Source organism: Porites lutea, chromosome 2 (assembly GCF_958299795.1).
Source record: "Porites lutea chromosome 2, jaPorLute2.1, whole genome shotgun sequence".
Classification (NCBI taxonomy): Eukaryota; Metazoa; Cnidaria; class Anthozoa; order Scleractinia; family Poritidae; genus Porites; species Porites lutea.
Window position 1 is genome coordinate 18,927,322 of NC_133202.1, and position 27,730 is coordinate 18,955,051.

Genomic DNA, 27,730 nt, shown 5'->3' on the forward strand with positions numbered 1-27,730 from the left:
TACCACTCCAAAAGGTAAGTCAGAATTTATAATAAAGAGTTGTGTTAAACGCAACCTAATTACCTAATAGTTCGTATTTGAGATGCTTGTAACAATGTTGTATATTTCATACTATTAAGGTTAAAGTAGTATATGTAAATCATCTATGAATTTTAAAAGAATTAATAACTATAACTATTTCAAGTAACACTGTTAGTAAGACAGGGCAATAGTGCTAGAAGAAAACAATGATGCTAAAAATTACTAACACGGCTAAACAATACAACTAGGAGAGTAAAACTACACTCTAATGTAAAAATTAAACAAACATGCTAAGAAACATGCTAGGTCACAAAAGAAGAACAAGCGTCACAAATAGCATGTAACTTGTGTCAACAGTCATACATGTACGATATGAAACAAGAGAAGAAAACACCAAAGCTAAACAAGGTCAAACTGAAAGGCTGTGATCTACAATCTCACTCAAAAACATGGCAAAACTAAGCAGAACACCAAGCTAGAGGAATAACAATGGCATCATTCAGATGAATTATATACCACTTTTGACTTTTTTGTTGACTTACAATAGTAGCTATAGAAACTATCTTCTCTCCAGATGAATCTTGTTTTCCAGAGTTTGTAACTTGCCGCCAATACTATGTAAACCAGGAACTGTTTTTAAAGCATTTTCTTATGCTTCTGTCTTAGTTTTCTAACTTTCAGTGACTATGTAACTTTTTTTAACTGACTCTGGACAGCTCTTGATTTCTTTCTCTTCGAGTTACAACTTTTGAACATGCCTGAAGGAGGAATGACTCTTTATAAGGGTTTGAGATCGCCGCAAGGCAAAGATGTTCAGCTGCAGTAAACACCCAATTGCAATTTGATGGACTCGTACATTTTCTGAAACACTGGAAACTGAATTCTTTGCTAACAAGTTCTCCATAAATGCGAAGACAGCTGCACTTGATTCTTACACTTAAATGGTTTACACTCATTATGAAAAAAGAACTCGCCTTCCAGTCGATGCAACAAATGACTTGGCAGCTTTGAGAGCACATGGAAAATTGGAGATTTTTCTTGTGATCATGTGCTAATTCCGAGTAACATTCGAGGCCAGTCAAAGCTATCCTCAACAAAATAATGTTGAACAACCGACGATGCTCCACAACAAAAAAGGGGCTAAGATCGGGAAATATTGGACCAAAATCAGCAGTGAGTTCGTTGTGGGCTTGGATTCTATTATTACACTCACTCACTCACTTAACGTGATAACATAGTGGCTTATCACCTTTAAGAGGCAGTAAGCCACAAAAATGATATTACCTTTCACTTATCAATACACTACTTACTTTATAATACTTTTCAAATAACTCATTTTTTCTAACAACGTCTATCCACTCCTGAACTTTAGACCGTGCTCTTCTCCTGCCTGTTCTTTTCTCCTTAAAGAGAAAAATATATATTTACAAGGCCCATAAGCTAAGTGACTGACCACTGACTGGTGTGCTAAGTGTACACCTCCTAATGTCCAAGTAGTCTCCCACGCAGTTCTTAGGGTTCTGTCATGTGTTCCTCTCCCAAAAAGGATGGAAGGGAAGTTAATGTTGTTACAATACATGTAGGAAAAGAAATACAGTTCGATGTCATAGATACATGCGAGACAAGTTTATACCTCTGGAGCTCTAGGACCGTAGTAAGTAGCCACGCTTGGGAAGTGAAAAGTGGTAAATTAATATGATCAGTTGTTACAGAGGGGGGTCAGAGGGGGGTCTTGTCATGAGTTTATGAACAACAAGTCAAAATTCGCCGAAAAATCAGCCCATTTCGCAGGATTTTAGCGGAAAAGAGTCAATTTTCGAAGGATTTTCAGGGCAAATAATTTCCTAAGAATTTCTTAGGAAAATTGGCCGATTTCACGAGAAATTTCGGGGGAAAACTTCGCCAAGAAACAATCAGTAAAAAACAGCCGATTTCGCTGGGTTTTTTTGGCAAATTTCGCTAAAATCGATCAATTTTGCGTCGATATGACCAGCGTTGGCGAAAGTTTTTTTTAACACGGATAATCATTTGCTCTTTCAACAAAAGTTCGCTCGAGAAATGGACGCATGTTCAACATTATGGTTAGTGCCCAGTTTTTCGCAGCGTTCATCTAAAAACGCCCGGTAGTTTTGGGACATTGTTTACTCGTTGCAGTGATGAAGTTTCAAGCTAAATTTAGATGTTTGGGGTTAATAAAACCGGTCTAATAGCCAAGATAAGTATTAAATATGTTTTGCCGACATGTATTTGGAAATATTACTGGCGGATTTCGCGGTATTTTGCGTTTTTTGGGAAAATTCGCGGTATTTCGCGGAAATACCTGAATTTTGCGGGTCCGCGACCCCCCCACCCCACCCCCTTTACGGGTTCCAGATGTTTACCATGATTTGCTGCCAATATTATTTTGTTTATCAGCACCCCGGTAACTGGCAACCATTACACCATCAGTGATCACTAATTTGAGTAATCCAAAAGCAGATCATTGGATTCATGATCCATTTTGAAAATGGATAGCATCAATGGATGTTGTCCCACACACACCACTGGTAGCCATGCAAAGCCAACCACCACAGCCTGACCTTTATTCCAAATTCATAACAATGTACACATAACATACCCCTAGAAAGGTGGGACACTGACAAAATTACAATTATTAACATTACACATTAAAATTATACAGCCTACAAAACTGAAATCTTACTTACTGATAATTATTTACTTACTATCTTACTTACTATCTTACTGATCACATTAATTTACCACTTTTCAGTTTCCAAGAGTGGCCACTTAATACAGTCCTAGAGCTCCAGGTGTACAAACTCATCTCACATGCATTCCATGTGTGGAGTTAGGGGTGGGCCGAGGGAGCTGTGGCCACCCCTTTTCCTTTGAAATTTTGTATAATTTTTATATAATTCTGAGTCAGAAAAATAAAAAAGAACCTAGAATAGAGCTGTTAAGTGTCCCAGCCACCCCTTTCTGAATTTTCTGGATCCGCCCCTGTATTCTATTACATTGTAATGTATTTCTTTTCCTACATGTATTGCAACGACTTAGACATTAGCTTCCCTCCCACCGTTGTGGGGGAGGAACTCATGACAAAGTAAAGTAAGTAAGTAAGTAAAGGCTTAATTTATTGAGGGTAACACTTGACAGTAGTTAATAAAACACTGATAAATTTGTGGCCCTCATTACACTGTACAAAGCATCTAAGAAGTAAAATCAGTATTATAAGAATTCTAACACTATATACATTAAACAGTAAAAATGTCTACCAAAAGCTTAAAATATATTTAAAAATGACGAAAATTTTCTGAAATAAAATGTTAAATTTACATGCCTCATAACATGACCTTTCTTTCATGGATGTCCGAATTCTTAGTTAATAAATTATTAAGGTAAATAGGGGTATTAAAGTTGTTATCTAAGTAGTTATAAACTAAAGTGAGTATTTTAGTTAACGACTGCTTTGTAAATCAAGGTAGCTAGTTAAGGTTATTGAAAAGAGTGATCGGCGGAATTTTTCTGTCTGCGTCTAAAACAAAACCCTATAAATGACCCTAAAAACTGCATGGGGGGGCTGCTTGGACATTGGGAGGTGTACTCTTAGCACACCAGTCAGTGGTCAGTCATTAATGTATTGCTGACCAACATCATGAGGATTGTGTCTCAGTCATTAGAACATATTTTGCCCTGAAGTCACATGTCATTGCAAAGTGAAGTAATGGCAGTGAAGGACTTGCGGGTAGATGACAAAAATAATAAACAGCTTGTATCCAACAATTAATAATGTGTCCTTGGTGTTATATGTAAAGTTTTGAGTGGAAAAACATTTTCTGGTGAAACACTTTACTTTCTTTAAAACATTTGCTATCAATAATAATAAAAATAATTGGGACTTGATATAACTTTTTTTTCTTTGAATGAGCTGCTGAATGGTCCACAACAAACTTGCTTGGAATGTATTGTTATTTTCTTGAAATCAATGGCTACAGATGTCACACTGTAACACTGAGGTCTGTCAGAAAAATGTAAATGTGCGGGAGTTGCCGAGAGGGGGGGTCATGATGAAGTTTTGAATTGATTGGCGCATAAGATTCATGATTTGTGCGTAAACTTTCAGTCTAATCACGAATTTCAATGGCACATAACATTATGCATTGACTTATGGATGAAACCTCCACGACAAAATTTGTAGTTTTATCTTGCGCCTGCTGTCATGGTAATATTGGCAATTAGGAACCCAAATTCCGTTCTTTTGGTCCAAATGAGAGCCAAGCTAGACAAATCCTGGTTTTCTTTAAGGATCGCACCCAATGTATGAGAGCTAAAATAGTGTTTCAACTTACAACATAGCAATTTTTGGCTGAGCATGTTGTAAGAACAAGGAATAAAACACCTCTTTCATTGAAGAAATGAAAGAAACTACCAACAAAGGGGAGCGTTGTTTCATGTACGAAGTACTGCACTGGGGGTCAATTTAAAAAAACTATTACAAGTGTAATTTACAACAATGGGCACACTTGTGAATTACATGTGTGTGTATACATGTAGAAGTGTTATTAAATTGGCCCCTAGTGTAGCGAAAGAGTAACGTGAATATATCTAGAGTCTGAGTTGGTCAATGCGAGCATAATAAATGCATGATGCTATGCAGATACTTTCTTGGATGTTTTCCTAAAGCGTCAAAAAAATCCTACCCGTCGTTTCCTTGCCATCTGTCGTCCAACATACAATCCAAATTTTGGCCCAGCTAGAAAAACTGCCACCACATGGTGCCAATGTTGGCTGAGCAGCCAGGCCGTGGATAAGAAACAGTGATTCCTACATGACGTATCAATTTGCAACACGTGCAGCAGGCGTGCAGTCTTGGTCTGGTCTTGACACACATGTAGTTTTGTTGACGTCTAATAATTTTCTTGTGTATGGAATGAATGAAACAGCTTTTAAATGAAGTTTTTAGTTCACAGGGTTCGATTTGTGGACTATGTACCGCAAGCAATCCATTGTCTGGCAGTTGAAGACACCAACGAGCCGTCCAAACTTGCTCTTTCCAGGTACAAATCTCTTTGTTGTTTTGCATGAAATGCAATCTACAGATCACGCTGAACTGTTGTAATCATAACCGTCGCTATACGATTTACGGTGGGGGCTGGTGTACCAATAATGAGATAGCCAGCAGTCAACTTAATGTTGTACCTGCTCGGGTGTCTGAAAAACACAGACCCAATCATACATGCATATAAGCTTAAGCTTTTTAACCACTCATCGTAACCCTCGCGAGAACTAATGAACTAATGTCCTCATCAAAACTCAGATGAAGTTATAGTTGGTTGCATTACCTTTGTTTTATGATATTCGTACGTGAAAATTCCAAAGAAACTTTGGTGTTGCATCAGTGGGAGACTAAAATACAGAGATTTGGTTTTATCCGTTGAGTTGATATGGTAGATTGACCACCGCAAGGAGATAGAGAAACTGTCGTTTTAAGCGCTGCAGCCCTTAGTTAGACCAAATCGACATGGAAGTTTGTGCTCTAAACTTTAGCTTCCCTATCTGCCCGTGGTGGATCCAATCTTAGAGATGTGAAACGTTAGACTACGAGTAGTCCCCCATTTTTCCTCAGGGACAGTAGAGCGAGCGAAACGCGAGCGCGCGTGAAAATCACCCCACGCGAGAAAAGGTGACACGCGGCGGGGAGAGAGAAAAATGAGGGACTACAGACAAAGCCCAAGCTTTTGAACTAATGCGTTGCTCTCACAACGCAAAACTCTGATTGGCTCTTCCATGGAACTCTGTCAACATCTGTCGAAAATGCGCCAGCCGCTATCAACACTCGACATAATCACAATTTACAGAACAGATAACTAGAGAAGAACTAACAGCACAGAACAAATAACTAGCGTTGCTCTTGTAGAAGCAACTAAGCAGAAAGCCAACCCGGCAACTGATGAGGTTCGCGTGGAGAACGGAAACCATGGTCTCGTCTGATCACAAAGTGGGAATAATAGAACAGTCGCAAGGCTGTTAAGCTAATTCAAAAGTTATCACCAAGGGAGGAATTGCGTGCTCCAGTCCAAATACTCACATTATCTCCAGAAAAACAAGCGGCAGTTAAAATTCGTAAGCAGTCATGACTGAGTCACATCGCAGCTCTTCATAGTTGATGTAGTTGCAATCCATTCTTCGAGATTTGGATATCACTATTTGTCCTGCTAAAAACGCTAACGAGCTGGGCCCAGCGTGACAAAACATTGCAGGAAACCGTCACATTCACGGCTAAAAAGGAAATCGCTTAAAATTGTTCAGATCCAGGAGGCAATCGCCGGAGAAATTAAACAACCCAAAACCCTTATTTAGCTGTATTGAAGAGCTTTACTTTCAAAAGAGGTCAAAGAAAATGCTCTTGCATCAGAGGGCAAATCATGCCGACCATAAACAATAACCGCAGAAAATTAATATGCGTGTCACGACCTCTCAGTATGAAATAAGCGGCAAAAATCACATTTGCTCAGTCAAGAAGTTTTCCTCCAGAGCATAATCTACCCGTCACAGAAAAAAAAAATCATTGGAACAAGCAGCATTTTGCCATGAGTAAAAGTCGTGTGTTGCCTACGCTATCAAGTTCTTTACGCGAAGTAGCCGTGAAGAAAATTAGTATCTGGGTTTTCTTTTGCTTGCAATAAATATCCCCCGCAGTTTACCGATGACAAGAGCAATGACAGCTCAATAAGGGAAGGAATCCCATTGGATGCGCTTAATTGATTTGGAAGGGGATACGAATTTTACACTCCAAAATCAGTCGGTCGTGAAGGGTCAAAAGCTTGGGCTTTGTCTGTAGTCCCTCATTTTTCTCCCTCCCCGCCGCGTGTCGCCTTTTCTCGCGTGGGGTGATTTTCACGCGCGCTCGCGTTTCGCTCGCTCTACTGTCCCTGAGGAAAAATGGGGGACTACTCGTAGTCTAGTGAAACGTGCACCACACGCACATCATCTCGCTAATTCATATGACATTTTATTCCGACAGGGGCAATTAACACAATAAAAATATGCTTTTGTCCCCAAATGATAACCGGAACCTCCATAAATACATCATCGATTTTATTTTAAAAATTACAAATGTCTTTCAAACAGAGCAACTTCAGAACACTGGGCCACTTTACTTAGATTCATTTACATTGTGTGGGCCGCACCGAAACGTTTCTTTGTAACTACCAAACTACTACTTTGTAAAAACCAAAACCAAACCAAAGTCTCCAGGTAATTAAAAGCAAAAGGACGCACGCGAGGAGAACGCGAGACCACAAAAATATTGTTTTCAAAATGTAACCTCATTAGCAGAGATTCTCCGTGAACGGACCACAACAGTATTGTTCTAAATAAATATCAAAAAGAAAAAGAAAAGCCTTCTTCCGAATAAATGGTTACATACTGTGCTTTCCAGTTTCCAGGACATACTAAAAGTGCCGGAAATGGGAATTTTGCCACACATGTCGTGTTTGTAATGAGAAAGCAAATCGTTTACTAATAAATGCCGAAAAATATAACTGGCGGAGAGTCTCCTACAAGAAAATCTCCTATTAAAAAACACTCTAAGACACACATATAGCTTTTGTGTACAAGCTTGTAAACCCCTTAATTTTCCAGTTATTGTGCAAGTGATTTCATAATACCTTGCTGTCTAACTCACGGAATCACGGGCATACCACCTCGTGTTTCTGTTGCATGATAAAAATCACAACTTAGGAGTTTAAAACACCATGGCATTACAATAAAACTCGTTACTCCAACTAAATCATGTTAACCTTTAAATTTCCACTTAGTGCGCAAGTGATTTCATATTGTCTTGGTGTCTAAACTCACAGAATCACAGGCGCGCCACCTAGTGTTTCTGTTGCTTTAAAAATGGCACTTAGGAGTTTAGAACACCATGGCATTACAATAAAACTCACTTACTCAAGCTAAAACATATTTATATTAGACATATTAACTCTTAATTTTCTTCTGTGCGCAAGTGATTTAATAATACCATGGTGTCTAACTCACAGAATCACGGGCATGCTACCTAGTGTTTCTGTTGCTTTGAAACTCGCACTTAGGAGTTTAAAACACCATGGCATTACAATAAAACTCGCTTACTCAAGCTAAAAATCATAATTATTAACCTTTAAATTTCCACTTGGTGGGGTGGGATTTCATATTGCAGCAGTGTCTAAACTCACAGAATCACGGGCATGCCACCTAGTGTTTCTGTTGCTTTAAAAATGGCACTTAGGAGCTCGCTTACTCAAGCTAAAAAATATTTATATTAGACATATTAACCCTTAATTTTCTTCTGTGCGCAGGTGATTTAATACCGTGGTGTCTAACTCACAGAATCACGGGCGTGCCACCTAGTGTTTCTGTTGCTTTGAAACTCGCACTTAGGAGTTTAGAACACCATGGCATTACAATAAAATTCGCTCACCTGTGCTAACCCATACGAAATCTTATGGCCTGACTGAACCAAAATAAGGCCTTAATAAGGCCTGAAATGGAAACACAGAGCAAAAGATCAACCAAAGCTGAACCTAACAGCTTGAGCCAAAAAAATTTTGTTTCCTTTTTTGTTTCTAATTCCAACACTATGAACAAAAAGTGACCAAATTCAGGCAAAATATTTTAGGTTGTAAATTTGGTCGACAGTTAAACCCCAAATGTGAACCAAAATCGCTTTGGGCTGTTATTTAGGCTCTCATTTTGAACGCTCTACGACCTTAAAGCAGGCAAAATTTTTTTAGTCGTAGTTTAGGTCGCCTTAGAAGCCGACTGAGGCTGTAATTTTGGTGTTGAACAGTTCGGTCGAACCAGCGAATTACAGTGAAGTCGATGTGAAGCCACCAGAAAACAAAGCTCTGCATAACTTATGTGTAAGGGAGACATTAAATATTAGCAAAACTTTAATTAAATAGTCCTAACGCAAGAGATTTTTGCAAACAAGAACGAGAAATATCAGATTAGTTTTTTAACTCAACCGAAGTAAACATTTACAGATACAATACGTACCTACAAAGTTGATTCCCGCACCTTGCAAGTAAGACTAATCTCTTTCTATTTTATTCGCAATTAACTTTGCAAACATAATTGACGCACCTGACAATAGATAAATCCATGCCGTGCACGCACGAAACCAAATACAATAAATGAATGTTTTGCCCCTGAACACTTCCGACCAGTTAAAGCTGGATTTCAATAGCTATATATGATGTATTTGAATCGTGGTGGTACCATATTAAAAAGCCTCTACAATTACTACAGTAAAAAGCGCTTTACTATGGAAAAATTTTCGTGACATTGTCTTTACGTTACCGTAGTAAACCTGACAGTACAGGTCCACTTGAAACTTTCCATGCGTTGTTTTTGCGTGATCACATTTCTTGATTTCTCAAAAACTGTCTTGAAATGTTCACGTGGCCTTAGAGACACATGATGATTGGTTAGTTTATTTTGGCGGGCATTTGGGTTTTTCGTTAGTTGCATCGTAAGAGAAAAACGTTTGTGTAACACAGCGAGTGAGAGATCATTTCTTCTCCTGTAAACGTTTTCCCGATCTAAGTTACATTGAAGCTTAACATCTGTAAGTTTGAAAATTAGTTTTCATTACTGCATCTATTTTGATTCGGACAAAAGTATCGGCACTGTACCCAAAAAGTCCCAAAAGTCGCTGTGCCTTGCAAGGACCGTTTGAAGCGAGGCAAGAAGCTGAAAGTGAAAATGTGCAGGACAAAGGATGTCAGTATAATTTTTAAAACTGCCGGTAAAGGTAAGCTTGTGTGTTTTAAGTTGTATTTTAAGGTTAGTGTTTTTTCTTCGTAGATCGTGCATCATGTTAAACGTTTGTAGCCCTTTCTTTTGGCGGCCAGTAAACTGGTCATGACTGTTTGAAAATGCAGAAGTCTTCTTGGAAACATGTTTATCTCTATGATATAGGGCTTAAAACCTGCCTAACAAACCAGTTAAATATTGTTCTGGAACAATTTCCTAAAGCACACAGCTGTATTTGCTGGTTGTGGGTAACATAGGAAGAACTAAATTACAGAAATCCTGAGAGGAAATAGCTATTAGTACGGGTCCCGTGTCAAAAAAGTTATCGAGCTTGTGAGACTGAAAGGTATTGATGCGTGGAATTTGTGATCGTCGCAGTGCTGGTGCTCATCTATGTGAAGGAATAATATTCAGACAATCTCTTTGTAATTTTTGAAGAAATGCACGAACAGTCTGTAGCAAGTGGACTTTGTAGGTGATGTGAATTCGTGATTTATACATTCAAAACGACGCGTGACCCGGTTTCGTTCTTTGATGTAATATTTTTTATTTTTTGTAGAAAAATTCTGGTAGCAATGTATTTAAATTTGCTATACTGCATTAAAAATCCAGTTGATGTTTCGTTTGTGGCGATTTTCATACAAACGTTTGTCGATTATTTATACTAACTTTAGCCTGCTTATCTATTTATCTACCTTGAAAATGTACATTTGGCACGCAATCTCGAGTTTGCCGGTGTCGAGTTACTGTTGAGTGAAATCTTGACCAAAAAATGGTTGGATCTCAGCCTCAATTACAGCGTAATTTTGGCCCAAATGTGGCCTAATTTAGCTCGAACCAGATTACAGAAATATGCAGCGTGCAGACAGCGGTCATTATCGTGTTACCGTTCAGCCAAAATGACAGCATAATTTGGGCCCAATTTTGGCCCAGTTTTTGCATCACTGGAGTGTAGTTAGGATTTGGGTTCTATTTTGGTTTATTTTGTGGCTCAAATATTTACGTTTCAGTGAGGCTCGTTTTGGTTCATCTTTGGTTGAACTTTTTAAGGCCCCATTTTGGTTTATTTTGGCCTGGGTTTGGCTGAAAATTATGGCCCAATTTACCTTCTGGCTAGAGCGTTAATTTTGGTACGGGAAGACATATTAACCTTTAATTCCCACTTGGTGGGCAAGTGATTTCATAATACCGTGGTGTCTAAACTCACAGAATCACGGGCGCACCACGTAGTGTTTCTGTTGCTTTAAAACATGCACTTAGAAGTTTAGAACACCATGGCATTACAATAAAACTTGCTTGTTAAGCTAAATCATATTAACCTTTAAATTTCCACTTGGAGCGCAAGTGATTTCAAAATGCCATGGTGTCTAAACTCACAGAATCACCGGCATGCCACCTACTGTTTCTGTTGCTTTAAATCGCACTTAGGTGTTTATAACACCATGGAATTACAATTATAAAACTTGCTTACTCAAGCTAAAACATATCAGACATATTAACCCTTAGTTTTCTTCTGTGCGCAAGTGATGTCGTAACACCATGGTGTCTAACTCACAGAATCACGGGCGTGCCACCTAGTGTTTCTGTTGCTTTAAAAGTCGCACTTAGGAGTTTATAACACCCTGGAATAAGAACACCATGGCATTACAATAAAACTCGCTTACTCAAGCTAAATCGTATTAACCTTTAAATTTCCACTTGGAGCGCAAGTGTTTTCATAATGTCATGGTGTCTAAACTCACAGAATCATGGGGCGCCACCTAGTGTTTCTGTTGCTTTAAATCACACTTAGGAATTTATAACACCATGGAATTACAATAAAACTCGCGTACTAAAGCTAAAACATATCAGACATATTAACACTTAGTTTTCTTTTGTGCGCAAGTGATTTAATAATACCGTGGTGTCTAACTCACAGAATCACGGGCGCGCCACCTAGTGTTTCTGTTGCTTTAAAAATCGCACTTGGGAGTTGGAACACCATGGCATTAAAATAAACTCGCTGCAATTAATAGTTAAGCCATTGTCTTTTTGAAAAAAATAGTCGCCCTTGAAATATGTTGAGGTGCTTCTTAGTGATTTCTCTTCCGGCATTTTTCGGGCGTTCCATTCCTTGGTCTTAATTTCTATACAGTCCTCTCACAAGAATCTTACGAATATTAAAGGCAAAAGTGAAACTCACCTTTTTCCCCCAAGCAGCTTTTCATCAAAACACTCCCTTAACAATGATTTCTATTCCCATACCTAATTTTCTAAAATCCTGCAGTACATAGCTTTTTCTTGACTGGATAAAGAGTTAAATAGCGGCAGCCGCAGCAAGATTTGGTAATTTTTGGTGGCCGAGGCTTTGGACACGTTTTGGCGGGATGGCGATTTCACTGTTCAATCAAATCCATTTGATCGCTTACTTTTCTACCTCCACTATCATATCTTCATCTACTAACAACAGTATTTCGTAAACCGTCATCATTAAAGAATGGAAATTTTTTATGTAGCCTGTTTGCACACGCTTTACATCATTAACAGCAGATTATGCATAATAGTCACCAAACAAATGCAGTCGGATTAGAAGATCTAACGTTTTCAACATCAAAATGCCTACCAGACTGCCGATGAATATTACCACTTACACATTAATCGTAATATCGCTAGGCTCAGAAACATTTTGAAGGCATAGGAAGACCGTCTTCTTCTCGTAATGTCATCTAAATCTACATCTCAAGAATGTAATGCTGGCTTTACATGTATTCGATCAGAGGTCTAATCATAATGTCACACTACTTCTATATAAAGAAAAAATCAATTATTATTTCCATTGTTTTGGTTGAATTTTTAACTATAGTGCATTGAATGTACAAGATTCCATCAGAGAGATGCCATAAAAATATGAACGCAATGCACCAGCACATGCGTGACACGCGATTCACCGCGGAAACTGCAGTTAAGCAAGCTAATGCCAAAGAAATTTGTTGAATGTGCACACACAAAGCCTCGGAGATCAATTATTACAATTTGCTATGGCATCCATCTTTCCTTTATGATGAGTATAATGGTGTTTGTTCATGGACTGCGGGTCTTACATAATAAACATTTTGAATCAACGCTTTTTATCTAGCAATATTCGTCCGATTCTATTTGAGTTCTGCGATATTAATACGTACATTCAAAACAATATGGCACTACGCTACATTTTAATACTGGCAAAGACCAGAAAGACATTGCTTGAGTCGTAGGCCACGTGCGATTATTCTGGATAACTCGTGAGCTAAGAACTCAAATCTCCGGCGTATGTTAAATTGTAATCTCTTCTCAATTACTCTATCGCCAGATTCTGCCTTAATCTTGTTAAAAAATGTGACGCTTTATGGAATAACTGACAACTGATGATTGGACCAAATGGTAAAGAAACTAATCAATTGCTTTTCGCAGTAGGAAGCTTATTGCTTGTCACTCACACACTAGCGTCCTTAACAACGCCGGCGTCCTGTGGTGTGCAAAAAAAAGTCGTATGCAGGTCCTCATGAGGACTAAACATCAGCAAGGACCAAGTCTAGCTACTGACTTTTGGGAAGCTTGAGAGATGGCTGTTAGAGGAGCGAGACAGTATTGTATTTACTAGTATCTCCTGCCTAACTTAATTATTAGGAATGTTCATTGCTTTTTGTCTGTTTCTCCTGGCCACTATCAGCATGATCCCTGCCCTGGCTATTTCCCTATCAAATAAAAGGAAAATAGAACCAAAAGACCTTCCTAGGTGATGAAAATGACACCTGCTAAGGGCGTATTCATCTGGTAACTGTCTTGAAATGCCCTGACAGCCCTGCTTATAATTATTGTCGTTGTATTACTATTATTCTTTTCAGGTCAGATGGTAGTGTAGAAATCTGGAATATCAAAGATGATTGGTTCCAAGAAACTGTGAGTTGGTAGTTCTGGCAAAAAATGATCAATAGTATTAATGTACTCCCACCCTTTCTTTCAATATGATATGAAATTTTAATCTTAGATTTTATGATTCCAAGCTATTTATTTTTTTGCCTTATACATGTAGTTAAGATAAGATCAAATAAAATAAATAAAAATAGTATTGATAAGGTTTTTAAAAAATGTAGATAAGCCAAGCCCACAGCTTAGCTAACAGTATAATTTTATGCATGCTGTACAGTTGTACAGGTGTACTTGCTTTGTAAGCATAATTATGTCTTTCTACCTATTACATATAAGTAATTTATTTATTTGATTTTTATGCCCTTTTGACCCAGCTATTCTTCAAATGTCTTCTATGGCTTCAATAGTCCTTGCTTATTTTACTATTGTGTGGTTCCAGAAAATATCCATACCCCCTCCCCCTCCACGGAAGGGATTTGCCGTATGACCCCCCCTTTCCCTCTGGATTTTCCAAAATTGGCCCCCAAAATTTACCCCCCCACCTTTCCTCCAGAATTTCCAAAATTTTTGCACACCCCCTGGAAATTTTGCTATCTCTAATTGAAGTGGACAAAGAAGTAGTTTTGTCCACTAGGATGCCAAATTTTGTGAGTTTCATGTATTTTCTGTTGAATTGTATAACAGATAAGCGAATTCCTTGAATATGAGAACTCCTTATGCGCTCAAGTCACAGACAAATTTGGTACGTTTCATGTAGTTTCTGTTGAATTCTACAATTCTGCAAATGAAATGCAAGATCGCGTAGCATTCATAACTGTACTTTTCTCCCACTGCGTCAAGAAGAAAGCAACACTTGAAGAGGTATAATTAAAGAGATCAGGACCTTGTCGCATGATAAGATAGTGTGGATATCAAATTTCATTCTACCAAATTTGCATATTTGAGTGTGCGGTAGAATTGCGCGTTGCCGATTTCATTGATGAGAAAATTGTCATGCAAAGTTTAACGTGCTGGAAAAGACTCATGTAACTTCTTTGTGATAGAGAAACAGTCAAGAGAAGAAGAAATTCAACCAATTAAAAAAAATTATTTTTCGTGTTTTGTGTTCTCGACATGCAAGGAAAATGAAGTTTCGTTCCGCTGGCTCATAAACTACAGAAACGTAAAAGATAAAAAATATTATTTTCGGGAAACTTGTTGAAAAAAAAAAACTAAAGTATTGACTAAAACGTATACCAATACTGTCGATAATCGATTGATAATGTGGAAGCGAAGATTGCTACAAAGGAGCAGAGATGTGCAACTATTCATATGTGATACATTTGTAAACAAAATTCTTAACGTGCGTGACCTGGAGAATAACAGATCGTTCGACGCGAGTGGCTAATGACGAAATGGTTTTGGGACGGAAACTCGGCTAAAATTTATCTTTGAACAGATAGTTTCAGTCGAACGGTCCACAAATTCTTTTTCGAACGGATAGCCCAAGCCGTTCGAATCGATGACGACTTTTTTCAAACGGATAGCCCAAGTCGTTCAAACGGATGACAATTTTTTTTTTTAACGGACACCCTGAGCTGTTCAAACGGATACCAAATCTGTTCGAAAACGGCAAAGCATAAGGAACGTTTTCGCATGAGAGGTCACGCCAAGGGACTGACAAAATGTGTCCGTTATGTCCATTTAATCCACTTTCGTTGTGTTTTACATCTTCACAAATAAATTGTCATGGTAAATTTTTGTTTTTTCTTTGTTACTCTCTTGCACGTCACGAGAACCCTCTGGAAATATTTGCCTATGGTGACCCCCTGTCCCCACTGGAAAATTAGGCAAATTGACTCCCCCCTGATAAATCCGATCCCTTCTGTGGAGGGTGGGGTATGGATATTTTCTGGAACCACACATTTTGAAGATATTAATATTTCTTTTTTCTCTCCCTACTTACAACACCATTTGCTTATTGAGCTCTGCCTTTCCTTCCGGTTGTTGTTCACAATGGCCAAAAATCATGTGGAATTTTTTTTTGCTTGTATCACAACAGTTTCCTAGTCTTGTAGATTGTTGAAACAGGCAACCATCATGTTCTCACAAGAATTTTGCAAGGGTAGTACAGTAGCAGACTCAATTGGCCCATACATAATTATTTCCATTGTACAGTGTATTTACAAAAGTATATAGCTGATTCAATGAAGGTTGCTTTGGGCATTAGGAATTGGGCACTAGGAAGCTATTGTTTGGTGGTCACTGAGGCAAATCATTACATTGTTCTGTATGCTTAAATGCCCAACACCCAATTGCCAATTCCCAATGCCCAAAGCAACCTTTATTGAATAATTTGCTATATATCTGTTGGGGACCACAAGGACATCATCAAGCTTCAAACTAGCTCTTTTGTTTGGACTGTTTTTGTGGCCACGTTGGTGATCAAGAAAAGCTTTTGGTGATAAGTTTTGATGACAGAAGTATTTTACAAAGAACATTGATTGAAAGCAATTTGGACCAGTAGCTTCAAAATTAGAGTGAAAACTGAGATAAACGAATGTTTTTGTCATAGATGAGTGTGCTTACTTTGCTGGTTATGTTTGCCAGAAGTGCATTTCAGCTCAGCTTTTTACCATCAACACCTTACCTTTTCATGGAATCTACCTTTGAATTCATGTTACGCCAAAGCAAACCCACAACAAATTGGTTCCGTCCCTCCTGATGGATCAAAGACTGCTTTCAACTCTGTGCACCAATTGGCTGTTGAACACGCTTGCAAACTTACCTTTTTTCCATCTAGCAATGAAATAATGCTGAATATGCTTTGCAATGAAAATTAATTTAAGAATCACAAAAGACATTGAACCAAAAAAAGAAGAATGCGTGAGAAACAGAAGGACAATTGGGCTGGTCACCCCCTGGTAGGGCTTAGTTTTGTAAGGGTTTGCAAGATAAGTTTTTCTAGTTCAGTATGAATAAAGTACTAGCCTGGCCAGGGATAGTTAACTTGCATATCAGTCTTGTTTGTAATTGACAGGCAATTGCTTGAATCTTTTTGTAAAATATAGGTAATTCCAGGTGGTAATGGTCTGTCAGTGGAAGCTCTAGGCTGGTGCAAAGGGAGACTTTTTACTGCGGGACTCAAAGCTGATATTACTGAATGGGATCTCACCAATTTATTTCCAAGGGTATTTATCTACTAATAAATATCTATGTATGCACAATAATAAGGGAAAGTTTAATACTCTTCTCCATACAAGTTCATTTTAAAAAAATGCAAATATTATAGCTCTCCTTGGAATCACTGTCAGCACTCACTTTTCAGATTGAAACTTTTAGAACATTTGCGTTTGTGTGCTACTACAAGCGGTGTAAAATAGTAGTAAGAAACGTTATTGCAGTTGTTTAGGGCGTAAATTATGAGTAATTAGTCAAGCTTGCTTTAGCAGAGCAAGACTCTAAAAATGCAGGTGTTTCTTTTTTTTTCTCGTTTTTTTTGTGTGGCAGCTAAATTGTAGGCCAGGTATTCCTAGCAAAGACCATGGAAACTGGGGTTAAGAATCATGATAACTTTCATTGTATGCAAATGAGTCTCATGATGAGCATGCAGTTTATTTTCGGCAATGACTGAAATGAGGCATGTAAGTTTGGCGATGATGTAAATTTTCCCAAATCGAGGCCTTTGTTTTTCGAGTAATTACGCATGACATGCACGCGTTTAAAAAAGTAAATACCCCAAGCAAGATGAGAAAATATTATAGCGGGGAAATCCTGTATTGTGGTGTATTGAGGCATTTTGTTTCTCAGAATATTGTTACAATTACTGGATCTCTACGATTAAATAGATTCCATTTGTTGTATGTATTTAATTGATAGATTTTTGCAGTTGTTAAAGGGACTGGTTCACGATAATGTGCATGCACGCCGTTTTTCTCTTCAGAATAAATTTGTTGGGTCAACACTAAATTCGAAATCGCCATTACCGGTACAATCTTTGAAAATCCTTCGTTTTATTCGGACATCCGTCGCTTTGGCTGGTCTATTTATACTTCGGTAGTGGTGATTAACGTGTGGTTGTGTCGTTTGACTGGTTACGTTTTAAGAAGACGCAAAAAATAATGTTTTGATCATGAGGTTCAAAAGAGCATCGTGGCCGTCCGGCAACAGGACGTTCTCAAGAATCTTTGGAGATAGAGAAGTTTAGCCTATCGATCTGGTATGGTTCTAGGAGTAGTGTGTGGCTTAGGAAAAGAATACAGGATACTTGGAAAGTGGTTAAAGGCATGATTTCGTTCAACTTCGATTTGATTTTTGACTCCGACCTGTAGTTATACCGCAACAGACCGCGCGATCTTCACCGATCTGGTACACTTGAAATGTTCCTTGTATCTTTGCTTTACCATCGTATATGTTTAAGAATTGATGTTTTTAAAATAAATTATTGCCTGAATATTCTGTTTATAATCTAGTTTCTTTATGTGTGCTATTGATAACATTTGTTTTGCGGAACACTGGCCCGATGCAACGCGAATGAATTTGTTCATTTGCTGATAAGCAATTGAAATTTATTCTCAGTTAAGGATAATCTTTATACTCATATGTTGTGTGCTTTTGTCACCCGTCAAGCGCTATTTGTAGGTATTTCTGGGTTTATATAAGGCGAACTGAGAAAACAGTAATAAGATGTTTGTTTACAAATTTTGTTTGCCGATCGGTGACCGCTTAGTTAGCGTGGATACGACCTCGTAAAAATACACGTTGGTAAATGTTTGTTTCAAAGCAGGGCAGGGCTGTAAATTTTATTCTTATCGGCTGCAACATACATCTGAGGAGTAGCAAAGAATAAACTTGAATTATGGGGATAAATAAAATCAAACCAAATGCCCGGAAATACTCTCGCGTCGCGAACAATTAATTTGAATTTTGTAAATTTACTTGCGTGCATTTAACTCGCTTCCGATTGGTTGAAAAACAATCAGCTACTGTCAGAACTCACACATGCGCATTATCGTGAACCAGTCCCTTTAAGATGTGAAGTCGTGTTGCACTCTATAAATACTTGAAATATCAAGTATTTACTACTGGAAGCAACTTCAATTACCTGTCTAACAGTTGATTTGCTTTGTCACGTATTTTTTACGAGCAAACGTGCATGAAATTTCCGTTCGCAAATAATATAGAGGCAATGAATGAAAGATTGCATGTAAGCGTAAAAGTAGAACCTCGCTCAACTTCATGTTTAATCTCAACACTTTATATCTTGCCTCTATTTTATTTACGTGATTAAAATTTACATGCTTTAACTGCGGAGCCAAAAACGCAACAGTGGAAATTCACCCTAACGTTACGTATGTGTCAGGGATGTGTTTACATACAGTTAGCTTTGTACTTGACTATCACGTACTCTACTTGCAACATTGAACTTACGAGAAAATGTAAACATGAACAAATATAATTAATGGTATCTGAAACATTGCACTATAAATGTTGTTTGTTGGGTTTGAGTTACATCAGAAGAACTGTGTCCACTAAGGTAGGTTGCTGGATGATAGGTTTGTGGTAAAACTTTTGAAAAGTAGCTGCTGACCCCCATCCAGCAGTAGCTAGAATAACATCCAGAGGGAGCTCTCTCTCTTTTGCTTTGGATGAAGTAGCTGCCCTGGTGCTATGAACAGTGAATTGACTTGTATCAATTCCTGCTGATTCCAGTCCTAGTTTAGAAAAAGAAATAGAAATAGAAATAGTGTCCCTAGAAACTCCTTTGTGTAGTTGTATGAAGCTGACAAATAGTTTCCTCTCGGTGCCCCTCAAAGGTGCTGTCCTCTTAAGGTACTCTTTTAGTGTGAGGAGGGGACAGGGGGCAGTGTCTGCCTGATAACCGTGTATATCGATGCTATTTGTCCTCTTATTGGGTTTGCTGGTCTTGATGTGTTCTAATAGGTCAAATGTACATGATAGTGGCGACAGGGGTGGCGCAGTGGTGAGAGCACTCGCCTCCCACCAATGTGGCCCGAGTTCGAATCCTAGCGTCGATGCCATATGTGGGTTGAGTTTGTTGTTGGTTCTCTCCCTTGCTCCGAGAGGTTTTTCTCCGGGTACTCCGGTTTTCCCCTCTCCTTAAAAACCAACACTTTCAAATTCCAATTCGATCTAGAACGCACGGACACGTTTCAACGAGTTCTTATGAACTCCTTAGTGCTCCGTGGGTAAACAAATTACAATACAATTACAAATTACAATGGTCATACCGTCCAGGCTCAATAGGTAAATGGTTTATCCTAGTTGTCCAGTGGCTAGCAATAATAGTAAGAGAAGCTTTAGTGTTAAGTCCTTTAAAGAGAGCTCTTCCAATGGCTCTAGTGTCTTTAGGTGTTTAAGTACGATGGCAGCATCCCAAATGGTTTTGTACTTGGGCTGTGGTTTACGTGTCTCACAGATTCCTTTTAAGAACTGGGACACCAGTGGATGGGAGCCAAAAGGGTGTGGGCCTTCAATATTGAGGATCAATGACAAGGCAGATCTTGCAGTGTTGATTGTAGAGTAAGTTAATCCTTGATTATATAAAGACATTAGGAATTGAAGTGCTTCACCTATCTTTGGAGAACTGTGATTGATCTTCCTTTCACGACAAATTACCAGCCACCTTTCCACATAGGTTTTGTACTGTTTTTTAGTTCCTGTCCGCCATGAGGCCATGAGGATGTCGGTAATGTCTGAAGAAAGGTCTTGCTGTGCAAAGGTGTTCCGGATAAAGGACAGACCATCAGATGCAGGGTTTTGGGTAGTGGATGTGGCTCCTTGAAGTGAGCATGATGTAGCAGGTTTGGTGATGGCTTGAAAATCCAAGGTTGGCTGTACAGTAGTTGGAGGACAAGTGGAAACCAAGTCTGTGTTGGCCACACAGGGATCAGTAATATTCCCTTTGCTTTGTCTTGTATAATCTTTGGTACACACTTCGGGATCAGACTGAAAGGTGGGAAAGCAAAAAAAAGTTAAGTTTGCTCCAGGTTGTGGAAAAAGCATCCACATAGGTGCAACCTGGATCTAGTTTCCATGAGCAATAACTTTCCAGTTGGTTATTAAGCCGACTGGCAAACAGATCAATGTTTAGCTCAGGGAAGGTAGAAAATATTTCTAGGAAGTATGCTTTGCTAAGTGACCACTCATGTTTGTCTGAGAAGTTACGTGAAATATTATCTGCACTTGTATTTGGCTTTCCAGCTATGTGCACTGCTGACACCCAAATATCCCTCTCTATACACCAATTCCAGATTTCCTTTGCTAAAGTATTAAGCGGGGGTGACTTGCTACCACCCATGTTGTTAATATAGGCAACCACTGTTGTGTTGTCAATCTGTAATTGTACATGAGTGTGGTGAGTGTTGTTGCAGAAAGCCTTAAGGGCAAAAAAGGTGGCCTGTAGTTCTAGGATGTTTATGTGGTTTGTGGCCTCAGCCGATGTCCACCCTCCACCCGTCTCGTCATTGCCTAAGGCTGCTCCCCATCCCTTTGTTCATGCACCTGTTTGTACAACAATGCTAGGATTGGGGCAGACAATGTTTCGTCTAACAGTAGGCATATTTTCAATCCACCATTCCAGCTTGGCAATGGAAGCATTTGTCAATTGCACATGGGTTCCAGTGCCTGTGTTTTATCAGACTCCAGGGAACGGTAATGTAGAGGCCCATATTCGGGCCCAGGGAAATATGATACTATAGGCCCGATGACTTGGCAAACTTCTTCTATTGTTGGGTTGGAGATATTTAGCAAGGCTCAACAAGCTGTAACCAGCTTTTGAATTTTGCCTTCAGACGGAGTTACTGTCATAGCAATAGAGTTAAGGACAAACCCTAAAAATATGAGTTGCTGGGTAGGGATCACAATTGACTTAGTAGGATGTAAGTAAAATCCTAATTACTGGGCTGCCCGGCAAGCCCAGTCATAAAATGGGTTTTAGGTCGTCTGTGTCAAAAAGTGGTCATCCGGGGGAGGGAAAACACGAGGGTCTGGTACATAGAAACGATGTTCTCACAAATGGTTTCATAGGATTTTCTCTTGCATGAACCCTTGCACGGATACTTTTTGTACCTTGTCTGCACTCCCCCTGAAAAACCCACAAGGCGTTGCGAACCTGAAGGAGGCTATTTGTGTTGTTCAAAGCGATTCGATCATGGGAGTTACTCTATAATTTTTTTATTGTTCGAGTTTAAGTCAGTTAGATGATGCTGGCGCTGGGAAGCTCAGAGAAATGCTCGCGTTGCATTTAAACCGACACCCCCTTCACAGTAGGTTCACACTAAAAGACTGAAAAGATTACTGTGGGTGTCAGGTTTGGAACGCCGTGGCCACTTCGTGAACTATCGATCGATGTAGTACATGAGCAATTAAGAAGCACAATTTATGAGCAAAGTATTTCACCAGTTGACGACATTATGGCTGAAGACTTCATTGTAAGCCATCATAGTCAGTGAAGCGAACAACTCAGTTGCCGATGAATGGCAGATGAATCCTGATGTGATGCACGTCCATGAGCGAGGGACGTGACAACTTTGCCATGTTAGAAGACTGGCTTTTCCTTTAAATATTTCCTTCTATTTAATGCAACACACACCACTTTGGAGGTCTAAATTTCGGATACTGAGGATAAAGAAGACACAGACAAAAATAGGAACTCTGAGAATTTCGCACACAAGTTTAAAGCTTCACCGGGACATTCCATCTGGGGGAGGCAGGTACAAAAGTCGGACCGGATCAACTCGGATCGAATAAAAAAATAAAAGTAAAATAAAATTGGACTCGGATCAACTCGGATCATAAAAAAAAAACAACTCAGGTTATAAAAAGAAAAATAAAATCAGTCGGTATCACTTAACTTTCACCTGCCATTTTGTTTTTTTTCTCACGAACTCGTGGTTGTGTTAATTAATTTTATTTTTATTTTTATTAGTTTTAATGATACACTAGTGAGCAGCACACATACACTTCCAGTGAACATTTTCAACTTGGAAGGAGGAGAAACCATGCTCGCCCGGGACAAAGGAAATTCCATGCCCAAGGCAAGAATCGAACTCTTCTGGTTCAGTGGTTGGAACGTCCAATAAACATGTGGTATTCGGAGGGTGGTGAGTTCAATTCTCGCCCGGGGTACGAAAATTTTCCTTGTCCCTGGCAAGCATGATTTCTCCTCCTTCCAAATTCAAAATGTTCACTGGAAGTGTATGTGTGCTGCACACTAGTGTATCATTAAAATGAATAAAAATAAAATTAATTTACACAACCACGAGTTCGTGAGAAAAAACCAAATTGGCAGGTGAAAGTTAAGTGATACCGACTGATTATAATCCGAGTTGTTTTTTTTTATGATCCGAGTTGGTCTAAGTCGATCCGAGTTGATCCGACCCGGACTGGCGGTCCGAGTTGATCCGGTCCGACTTTTGTACCTGCCTCATCCGGGAGCTTCACAGAGAGCGACTTGAGGAAAATAGGAGCTATTACTGACAAGGTTTGGTAACTGAGTAGAGCATATAAGTGTAGCCCACGTCGAGGTTTCAGGGGGTTTGATTTTGTTTGTATCTGTATCTTGCTAAGCTTTTATCATTAAATTTGTACAAGATCTTGTGATCACAATTCTGTGTTTTCGCCCATTCAGCAAGCACGCTATATTGATGTCAGCATTAGCGTATTTCAGAAACATGCCTTTGAAAATTTTCAGCTCTCGTGATGTTTCTTGATATTTCTTTTACCATTTTATGGAGATGTAAACTGAAGTCACCGCAAAATGGAAACTTAAAAAAGCGTATAATCCATTTATCTCGAAACATAATACACATGACTTATACGACCTTTATTTTAGTAAAGGTGTTTTGAATACGAAGGAACACAGTCAATGTGAGGGGCAAAAACAGCATTAATATAAATGAACCATAGGATTTTAACTAACATAAGGGTCAATTATTGTGCATTGAGATGAATCGTTTGAAAAGAGAGACTTCGCTTGAAGATGTGATCAGAAGTAAACAAAGGCATAATAGTGCGTCACGTTCAGTCTTTTTATTATCCAAGGAGTCACTGTGAATAGGGTTTCCATATTATTTAGCTGGCACAAAAACTTCGGACGAGTTATAAAGCGGCATAGTTATCTTCCATGAAGAGAACTTAGTCTTGGGTGAGACAAACAGAACTCGAGCAAATTTTTAACTCACATCGGTATCAGGTAAAAAATATGTTATCGATCGTTTCATCTATGTACATTGTTTGAAGTGCGTGCTGGTGAACCCAACATGCGAGCAAGAAATCTTTAAATTTTTTTAGGTCTCAAAATGCAAAGGATTTTATTGCTTTAAGTTAGAGAAAAATACCATGAGGAAAATCTTAAAACTGAATATTTTTCATCTTGTGGAAGAAATAGTGCGTTTTCATGTAGACTGTGGACCGCAAATTAGGATCGCACTTTTCACAAACATGCGAATTCTGAAGTTCAGAACCCAACCGTCGATTGCCTTTTTCGCTGCTTTCAATCATCTTAACGGACCTCTTAGGAAACGAAACTTTACTTCACGGTTCAAAAGGTCATGGTTTGTGATTTGTGGATTTCGATCCATTTTGTGTGGTTCTCTGTTTCAAGGTTCGTTGCTTGTGATCGTAATTATGATTGACAGAAGTGATAAACACAATTGTGAAGGTGGCTTTTGAACTTTAGAGTTCGCATGTTTGTGAAAAGCGCTGTTAAGTCTCCGTGCAGTCACTGAGGCCCCTGGATCAGGCGGGATCAATGGGCAGTTAACTGTCTGTTTCAGTATACTTCTGGTTTTCATACAATACAATATTTCTGTCTAGTGTAAATCAGCTCAGTCTGTCGCATTTTATGCTTGTAGAAGGACAACAATTATTGGAATTTCCGGTTACGTCAAATTAGTCACGTTATACTGTCACGCTATATTTTGGGGCACAGAGGGATTGGTGGAGGGGTGCGTGGAAATAATGCAAATTGTTTCCTGCTTACAATTAATGGCTAACTTGTTTATTTTTATTCATAATGGTGGAATTTAAAAGTTATTATACAACCCCCACTTAAAAATGGTACTCTTTTTTTTTGGTTACGAAAGTCTTTCAAAAGGGTACAATGTTCTGAATGAGTTTATGTTTCAGTCTCACATGAGATTCTGTTGCATGCAATGGTTGCCGACTAGGTTTTATGGTAGCCTGAGTGTGTATAGCCGCCCCCTCCCCTCAGAAAAAATAGCCCCTTTAATTTGCAGCCCAGTTAAAAATCGCCTTTCGGCGATTCTTGTTTCTTAAACAATGAGGCTGTACAGTTAACATTCTCAAGGCACTCAGATGATGTGTCTCCTTGTAAGTAGGAATCATCAATATAGCCTAGGCTTAGATATCCTAGGTTGTGTAGTGTGGTGTAAACTGGTTTTAGAAGTTTAGTAAATACTCGCGGTGCACAGCTGAGACCATTAGGTAGGCAAGTATACTGATAAAGGCTACCATCAAATATAAATTTGACGTTTTTCTTGTGATCTGTAGAAATGGGCACTGTACAGTATGTATCCTTGCGATCAATAGATGCTATGAAGCATCCAGGTGTCATCATATTTATTGCCGTTTCTAAGGTGTCCATTTTAAAATGATGGTATTGCACACATTCATTGAAAGCCCGCAAATTAAGTATCATCCGGTAAGTGCCATCAGGCTTAGGTCAGAGAAATATAGGAGATATAAATTCTCCTGGTTCTTGACATGAGGGTTTTATGACCCCTTTATTGGGAAAGGTTTCAATTTCCTTGGCCACAATAGCCTGTTGTACATGATTAAACACGCTTGACCGTACACTGTCTTGTTCTGGGCTAAACACTGGAGTGAACTCTATTCTCACTCCTTTGACAAATTCTAATATTGTGGGGTCTGAGGTTATATTGCCCCATTCAGACAATGCATTGACAATTTGACCAGCTTTAAAATTTTGGTTGATAATTTTTGTGAAATAAAGCGTGTAGAGTGTTATCATTGTCATCAACAAGTGTTTGTTTTGCACATACCTTCGTTGATGTGATCAAGTTTGTTTTGGTTCCCCCTCCTTTTTGTACTTTGATCGTGGAGGGCGGCCTTTGGATAAAAAACATTCCTCGGCCGCTGGTATGGCTGGAAACGACGATTTCCTTGAGGGTCCTGATTGCGTTAAGAGCTCATGCTGAATTTCCTGTTGGGTCCTCGCACATGTTGTGGCCTTACTTTCCTTGCCAGTTTGTTGGCATCGGAGATATCCTTAGTTAGTTTGGATAAGTCTCCAAATAAATAATACTCTGAGGTAGGAGAGACTGTAGTGTTAATGCAGAGGGCCAAGTAGTCGCGATGTAGATCTTTCTTCATCGCTTGGCACCTCGACGAATTCATATCGTGAAAACATTGCATAGCTAAAGTTATGGCATCTGTCAAAGTTGACATAATCTCTTTGTTCTGCACGGTGGCATCTGCATCTTCGCTTTCGAGTGCCAAAGTGGTTGCTTTTATCATGGCGACAATTGAGGCAATGAGAGCATTCTGTTACTTTTGCGATTTCAAGTCACTGGTGCAAGCTTGAGGGGGTTTTTGGTTCCATATAAGCGGGTTTACCCGCAGTGTTCGCAAACCCTCGACACTGCCAGGCCATGGATATTTGTCAATTGGCGTTTGGACTTTGTCCTCTTGGAGTTTATCCTTGAGGAGACCGTTCAGGAGCTTTACAAGCCCTTCATCCACATCATTCCCCGTTTTTTCCTCGATGTTGAGGTCCTGTACTATTTCGGCAAGCAGTTTGCTGCCGACTTTCATCTCATTCATCACTGATTTGAACATGACAGCGAAATTTTGTGCCTCTGAACAGCTTGGCGGACCCTCACCCGGGCCGCTTGTATCTTTCTCTACCATGTTATTTTGTGGCCTCCTACTAAGTTGGAGCACTGGTACTGGTTTTGCTAACCTACCAACTACGTTGGTGTGATATTCTGTTTTCTATGGCCCAATAGTTTTCCCAACGGTATTGAGAAATAGGGCCAATCCTGTGAAAAAGCTCAGGCGGTCAGCGAGAGACACCAGTCGCGTTGCAAGCACATGTGCAATGAGTCGCGCTTGCGCTGTGCTATCTCATGAGATCTCCTAGCCTCGGGTCATGTGATAGAATTATGGATCAAGGGTCGGTTAAGGATCAGATCGTGGTGATGTGGGCCACAGACTGTGGATAAATTTCAGAGAACATAACCCCGTTCACTGTACTGAACACTAAATTTTAGTTAAATACTCTGAGTCTGACTGAGTCAGTGATTGTTTTGATGAGAAACTGAAATTTTCCTGGAAAATGAAACTCTTTATCCCAGTGATACTGTGATAAAATGCATGCTGTGTACAGCTCTAAACATTGTACTCTGAGACTGTACGGAGATATTAAAAGCAGATACTAAGCGGGTATGGAAAATGTAATTATTACTTTCACGCAATTTTGATATCTTATAAAACGGACAACAAATTCAGCAGGAATACTTGTGAACTGAATTAACTGTCTGTTGTATAAGGTTCAGAGCACTCATCTGAGCACTTACTTTATGACAAATACTTGAAATGTGATTGTCAAATTTTAACTCATTATTTATCAAGGACAACCCCAAGAAGACAAGTCTTTTCTGTGGTTTTAATGTCAATATCAGCTAATTTAAAGTTCAGTTTGTCTTCCCTTTTGCCAAGTACCAGATGGTGAGTGACTGATCGCAGAGAACACTCTCTCACAATTTTTCTCTGCTATTTTACAGCGTCGCTTCCTAGCTTTTGCTTTATTTTCTTTCACTCTTCTTTTTTTTGAGAAGAATGTTTCTTTGCAAAAGGATACATTCTCTTGTGTTTTTCTTTTTGGGCCTCTGCCCTCATCAAAGTCTGGTCTATGTTACTTTGCAATTCTGCAATCATTCTCAAGCATTTTTCATTGAAGCGTTGCCCACACTTTTGCCCACTCATGATTTTCCCAGACTTTTTAGTGAACCACTGGGTATTCTCTTTCTGGATA

At 39.1% G+C, this 27,730-nt stretch overlaps 2 protein-coding genes and 1 pseudogene across 2 annotated transcripts in view; 1 reads left to right on the forward strand and 2 right to left on the reverse strand.

Moving 5' to 3' along the window:
* Positions 1–4,799, reverse strand: part of LOC140927959 (RNA cytosine-C(5)-methyltransferase NSUN2-like) — a 67,519-nt gene extending 62,720 nt beyond the window's left edge. Inside the window, exons 1-2 of the mRNA XM_073377665.1 lie at positions 4,722–4,799; positions 1,332–1,424 (exon numbers count right to left, since the gene is read on the reverse strand). Of these exons, the coding sequence (XP_073233766.1) occupies positions 1,332–1,424; positions 4,722–4,739 (111 nt within the window). The 5' untranslated portion in view covers positions 4,740–4,799. The remainder of the gene's footprint in view (positions 1–1,331; positions 1,425–4,721) is intronic.
* An 88-nt stretch (positions 4,800–4,887) lies between these two features.
* Positions 4,888–27,730, forward strand: part of LOC140927961 (U3 small nucleolar RNA-associated protein 4 homolog) — an 82,848-nt gene continuing 60,005 nt past the window's right edge. The window contains exons 1-3 of the mRNA XM_073377667.1: positions 4,888–5,078; positions 13,686–13,740; positions 16,761–16,880. Of these exons, the coding sequence (XP_073233768.1) occupies positions 4,972–5,078; positions 13,686–13,740; positions 16,761–16,880 (282 nt within the window). The 5' untranslated portion in view covers positions 4,888–4,971. The remainder of the gene's footprint in view (positions 5,079–13,685; positions 13,741–16,760; positions 16,881–27,730) is intronic.
* Positions 25,751–26,604, reverse strand: LOC140927525 (uncharacterized; annotated as a pseudogene).